The sequence below is a fragment of the Topomyia yanbarensis genome, chromosome 3, assembly GCF_030247195.1.
Source record: "Topomyia yanbarensis strain Yona2022 chromosome 3, ASM3024719v1, whole genome shotgun sequence".
In the NCBI taxonomy this organism is placed as follows: domain Eukaryota; kingdom Metazoa; phylum Arthropoda; class Insecta; order Diptera; family Culicidae; genus Topomyia; species Topomyia yanbarensis.
In genome coordinates this window covers 400,778,515-400,784,536 of record NC_080672.1, presented here as the reverse complement: position 1 = coordinate 400,784,536, position 6,022 = coordinate 400,778,515, and the positions used below count along the sequence as shown (strand labels likewise).

The 6,022-nt window shown below is 47.1% G+C and overlaps 1 protein-coding gene across 1 annotated transcript in view; it reads right to left on the bottom strand.

The window, feature by feature from the left end:
- Positions 1 to 1,394, bottom strand: part of LOC131688327 (uncharacterized) — a 6,015-nt gene extending 4,621 nt beyond the window's left edge. Inside the window, exons 1-2 of the mRNA XM_058972530.1 lie at positions 1,085 to 1,394; positions 223 to 1,026 (exon numbers count right to left, since the gene is read on the bottom strand). Coding sequence (XP_058828513.1) covers positions 223 to 1,026; positions 1,085 to 1,394 — 1,114 coding nt within the window. The remainder of the gene's footprint in view (positions 1 to 222; positions 1,027 to 1,084) is intronic.
- Positions 1,395 to 6,022: the final 4,628 nt, after the last annotated feature.

Here is a 6,022-nt window from a genome sequence, read left to right as displayed (position 1 = left end):
CTCTGTCAAGTTTTGGTAGCTGAGGAACCTTGAAACCGAACGTATCATCCGATGGAAACCATAAAAGACCCAGAGTTTTAATTGAAGGTGATTGGTCAAGCTCTAGTACTGTTAACGTTTCACAATCCTTTTCCGGAATGTGTTCTAAAATGGCCGGGTGGTTGGCACTCCACTTTCTGAGTGGGAATCCCGCTCTGCTGAGTAAACTGATCAACTGTTTACTTGATTCCACTATGGCTTCCAAGCTGTCGGATCCAGTCAGCAGATCGTCTACATAGAAGCCTTCCTTCACGATCGGCGCTGCTAGTGGAAAATCCTTGTCGTCGTCTTCTGCAAGCTGGTTCAGAGTCCTTGTAACGAGAAAAGGCGCACATGAGGTACCGTAAGTAACAGTGTTCAAACGGTACTGTCTAATAGGATCGGCCTCATGCTGGCGCCAAAGTATTTGTTGTAGTGGTCGATCGTCGGGATGTACCAAGATTTGTCGGTACATTTTTTCTATGTCCGCTGTCATGACGTATCGATGGAGGCGAAAGATGAGAACGATTGCCAAGAGAGTAGGTTGTACCGTTGGACCTGTAAGCAGCAAGTCGTTCAATGAAAGATGATTGCTACTCTTGCATGACCCATCGAACACGACTCTTGTTTTTGTGGTTGATGAATCGGGACGAGAGATTGCGTGGTGGGGCAACGCGACGCGAGTCTGCACCTCCTCCATGTGACTGAGCTGCTGATATTCTTCCATGAACTGCACGTAGCTGGAGCGAAGGGAAGCGTCGGCACGGAAGCGTTTTTCCACAAAGTTGAGTCTTCGAGCGGCCGTGGACCACGTTTCGCCAATTAGAGGCAACATTTCTTGACGAACAGGAAGCCGCACTACATAGCGTCCCTCAGCATTCCGGCTATGCGTCCTTGCAAAATGGGTTTCACACTGCTGTTCCAAGGCAGTGTAAACCTTACCTTGATCGAAGTTCTCCACATCCCAGAATTTCTTAACTTGAGCGTCTAGACTTTCGACAGTAGAAACTAGACACGTAACAGATGTAGATGAACTGGTCGGTACTTTTCCGGAGATGATGTATACCAGGCTTCTGTAGAACTGGAAGGTGTGCGTTAAAGCAGATTTGCTCCGCTTGCAGGATCATGGAGAACAGCTCAGCCCCAACGATGATGTCAATGCCATTGCAAACGTTGAATTGTGGGTCCGCCAATGGCAAGTGTTTGGGGACGTTCCATGCACTGATGTGTACCGTCCTAGTTGGCAGATTGACGGTTAGATTTGGCAGCACCAGACAGTCCAAAGTGTGCTCAAGTGATCCGAAACGAGATGATAATTGCACTGACACTGAATATCGCACATTCACAACGGCTTGGCCGATGCCACTAACTGGCATGTTCACTTTACTGCGCCTCAATGCTAGGCGTTGACACAATGATTCAGAAACGCAATTTGATTGTGATCCACTGTCTAAAAGGGCACGAGCGAGCTGGTATTGTCCGAGATTGTCCCGAACTTTGACAAGAGCAGTGAATAGGTGTCCATCCGGCTAAAAAGAAGCTCCACCAACACAGAATCCCAATGCTGCGTCTTAGTTTCCAGTGAATCCAAAATTTGAACGTGTTTTTCGAACTCATCAGCAAGATCCGATAACGCACTTGCACGAAAAGAACTGGGTTTCGGACGGTTTCAAAAACGCACTTTACTCGTCGAATTCTCAGTGATAAGTGAAGTATAGTTCTCGTTTTCGTTTCCTTTCCTACCTTCATTACATATTGGATGCGAGCGTGTGTGAGTGTGCGTGTGTTTCATTTTCAGCTGCCATGATTAATCGGAGGCAAGGTAAGTGTATTCTAGGTGAGTATATTTTACATTGGTTTTGTTTATTTATATTTTAGGTTTTGTTTCAGGTAAGTTGAGGTGGTTTCATCAAGGTAAGTATGCAGTAGGTATCAAGTTCCGCAACAAGGGTAAAGTGCCTATTTTCATTATACTAAGCAAGGTACTTCATTAATTCGTAAATTTCTCGTCCTGCAATCAATGGAATGCATGAAAATTGACATCAACAGCATTGCTTCGTTGTTAAGAACCAACATAATAACAAAAATACGTTGAAAACAGTAAAATTGTCGTGTTTGAACGCAACGAAAACTCGAATCGAGTGCCCCTATTATTGCACTACCATTTAACTCAATGCGTTGAACAAAGATCATACGATTATCTTATGAAGCGGTATTTATTTCGTAAAATCGGTTTGCTATGATTTGGTTTTCCATAACGCATCTTCGATTTTTCATAAGACAAAATTATATATTTCTCTTATGTTTATGTAAATCATAAAATGCACGTATGAAACTCAAGCGAGTAACGTATGCAATACCCAATAAAGTCGTATTTTTCCATAGTCTTCTTATGAAAACATAGTTTCGTTACTTTTCTACACATCATAAGGTAATTCTTATGAATCTCGCTGTATGTTTTGGCTGAGTGTTCAAATGCGACTCCCCCTTAAGTTGGTTTAAGCGGCTGCCCCATGCTGCTACCCAAACGTTGCAATGGCCGGCGATAACGACTGGTCTCCGATCGATATGCTCTTCTGTCAGCTTATCAAGAATTTCTATGAATCAATCGATCATCCACCGCAGAGGTGCGTAGCAGAAGACTCCATTAATTTTGACAATTACAATCCTTCATCCGCGCGATAAGCTACTGAACTGGATATCTTCCCCTCGACGGACTCTCCGCTGGTTTTGCGTTATCTGGTATCCAGTTTCCAACGCTGGCCGGGTACAGTATGACACCAAAATAACAGCTACATCGTGCTAAGACTCCGCTACATATTGCCGCAGCAAGTGTTTTGATGTGTCGCACTGGTTAAGGTTGAATTGCATTACCTCCACTGTGACTTCATTGCAGACAACTGTTGGAATGTCGGACATTATGGACCTCATGAACCGTGGTTGTTATCTTCTTCGTTTGTACAGATCAGATATCTCGGAGCCTGTCGGCAGTCCTTTGTCTTCTGGCATTTTTCCCCGCACTTTCTGTATAATTTGCTCCTGTCAGGTCCACTGCAATTTCTAGCCAGGTGCCCGAACTCTTGATTAACTCGAAGCACACTTCCGATCGCTGAGAGACATACCGACCAGCCAACTGTGATCTTCCCCGTTTTTACTGTCTTGTTTGCTGCTTCGACTGGAAGCCTAACTAAAACCACTTGCGTGCTGAAAGGCCTATTCCTCATATGGATCGCCTGTTCTTTCAGATTTCTTCTTCCGAGGATACTGCCTCCAAATAGATTGTAGCCTTTCACCGCGTCATCCACGGCTTTCTTGGTGAGCTCTTTATAAGCAGAGCTGTTTAACTTGGAATGCTTTTTTTTTTAATTCCAGGATCATCTCTCTAGTGCGGGTGCTCCTAATATCCTCATGTCTAAGCCCAGCGTCTTGAGGGTCAGGTTTATCCGCATTGTGCACAGTATCTTCTCGTGATCCGCATCCTGTTCGGTGACGTTCGCCATGACCAGAATGCCGTAAGCAGGATATTACTGGCGTCGATCCTGATGTGCCGGTTGACACTGTGTGTATTTTGCTTGTTGTAGAGTGACAATGAGTTTGAGCAGCCACCCAACCCGCTAAAATAATTTACTGAGCCCTTCGTATCCCTTGTACCATTCAACACTACGACTCGGCTCCCATGTCCCATTCAGCATCGCAAGCCCTTTGGATCCTTTCTCGTACCATTTAGTCCACTTCCTCGTTGAGCCAATCAGCTCCCAACCAGTTCGCGAAATACTTGGTCTAGCCCTCGACGAGAAAAGTTCTCCCGAAACCGAGTCAACTAGCCAGGTGCCGAGATCGATCCAGATATTCCAGTGGAGCAAGGCGTTCAGTTCGCTGGTGCCGCGACGATCCGCGTCTGGTGGTGTCTTATCACGATCTTCTCAGCCTGGCCCGGTAGTGAATCTAGCTTACGCCGACGGAAAATACCCCTGAGAAAGAAGTTCTCCCAATAACGATTCTTCGCTATGTTGCTCTCGAGACAACCTGTAGAGTGCCGTGGTCAGACCGGCGATTCTGGGTGAAGCATAGCGTTCGGTTCGCTGGCGCCCCGATCACCCATTCCCGGTACTCTGTCGCGGTCTACTCGATTGACTAATCGCTGCGGCAAAGAGTTTCCCGGCGGTAATTGCTCTCCTCAAAACCGTTACTCGCGGTTCTTGACGGCGCCGGTGGTTGAGTGGTAAGCGTGACCACCACTCATTCCAGTTGGTCTGGGTTCAATTCCAGCCGAGGTCGTTGAGATTTTTCTGAGGTGAAAAAATCTGTGGTCACGTCTTCCTTCGGAAGGGAAGTAAAGCTGTTGGTCCCCGGTCCATGAAATTGGTGGATCGATAGTTCAGGTAGTAGAATCACCTCTCTGACGTCGGTAAAGAAGAAGTAGATCCAACTTCTATACTCTTACTAACAAAAATATCCTCCTCCCGTGATACTTGTGGAGTGCGCAGTAGTATATACGGCCTCTAGCAAAAGCAAGTATCGGACCAACCATTCCTTCCCTTTCCTTCTGCGATCTACGTTCGAGCCTGGCCGGCGCCGGTATTGATCAAAAACACTTTGGGATTACCAGGAGTTGCAGATTGAAAGATGTTGCGCTACTCCCAAGCATAATTATCTACTGATTCCCTGTGCAACTTCAACTAGACCTGATCGATAACGGAGTAGCAGCCAGGGGTGGTCGCACAAGCTCACAAGCTCAAAACCGTTACTCGCGGGTTCATCACGCCATTTCCGCTGTAAAGCGCTCGATTCACCGCGAACCACGTGTTTATTTCTGTAGACGACATTATCAGTGTTGATGTCCGGTTCTCCCACTTCCAGCATCTTCCCGTGTGTCGCTTCGCTTCGAACCTCGGACATTCAAGGACCACATGCTCCGGTGTGTTCTTGACTTTCCCGCATTCCGGGTATAGCGGTGATGTTGCGTGCCCGAACCGTTGAAGATACTTCTTGAAGCATTCGTGGTCCGTCACGAGCTGCGTCAGCTGGAAGTTCACGTCCCTATGCTTTCTATTTACACGCCTTCCTTTCTCAGCATTGTCCCATTCTTGCTGCCACGTCGCCATCGAATCTATTCTAACCATTTTGCTCACATTTCGGCTGTTCCTTCGATTGTAGCACTCGATATCCTCCGCCAGAGGATTATCTCGACGATAGCGCATACAAGGTCCGACGGAATTGTTCTCTACACGCTCGCAACTCGTACGACCATCACCCGGAACATCTTGTTCAGCTCCGCACCGCAGTAGTTATGACGAAACACCAATTACAGACGTCTCGAGCTGCTTCTTGGACCGCCGTCGTTTGGCATGATTTTCGCTATTGCGTTCGTTGCCTTCGCCGACATAATCAAAATAGTCACGTGCGCTCCTACATTCGCTGAACCGCTTTGCAGTTGCTAACCAACGACACTTCCGTCTTGTGATGAGATATCTGTAGCTTGACCCCGTTCATCCAGCTCTCGATAGCGTCTATTATCTGTGTCACCGACACCTCCACTTCTTCAAGTGTCCCACCCATCACCGTTAATGACACGCCGTCTGTGAGTTTCCCTTTCCTGGCCAGCCGCAGTGTTAAGACGCCATCGTACATCTCATTCCAGAGAGTTGGACCGAAAATGGAGCCCCGAAGAACGCACGCTGTGACTCGCATTAAACGCAGTGCAGTATCGAATTCCTCTTCGCTTCTGTTCTTCTTGGCACTTTCGGACACTACCTAAATTGTCTCCACTGTCGATACTCCTTTGCGAAATCTAAACTGAAGCTTGGACAGCCCGCGCCTGCCCTACGTGCATTTCGTCAACTTGTTAAGGACGATGCTTTCCAGGAGTTTTCCGAGTGTAGCCAACAGACATATAGACATATAGGTCTATACGAGGTTGGATCGCCCGGTGGCTTCCCTGGCTTTGACAGCAACAGCAACTTCTGTACCTTCCACATTTCGGGGAAGTTGCCTTCATATAGAA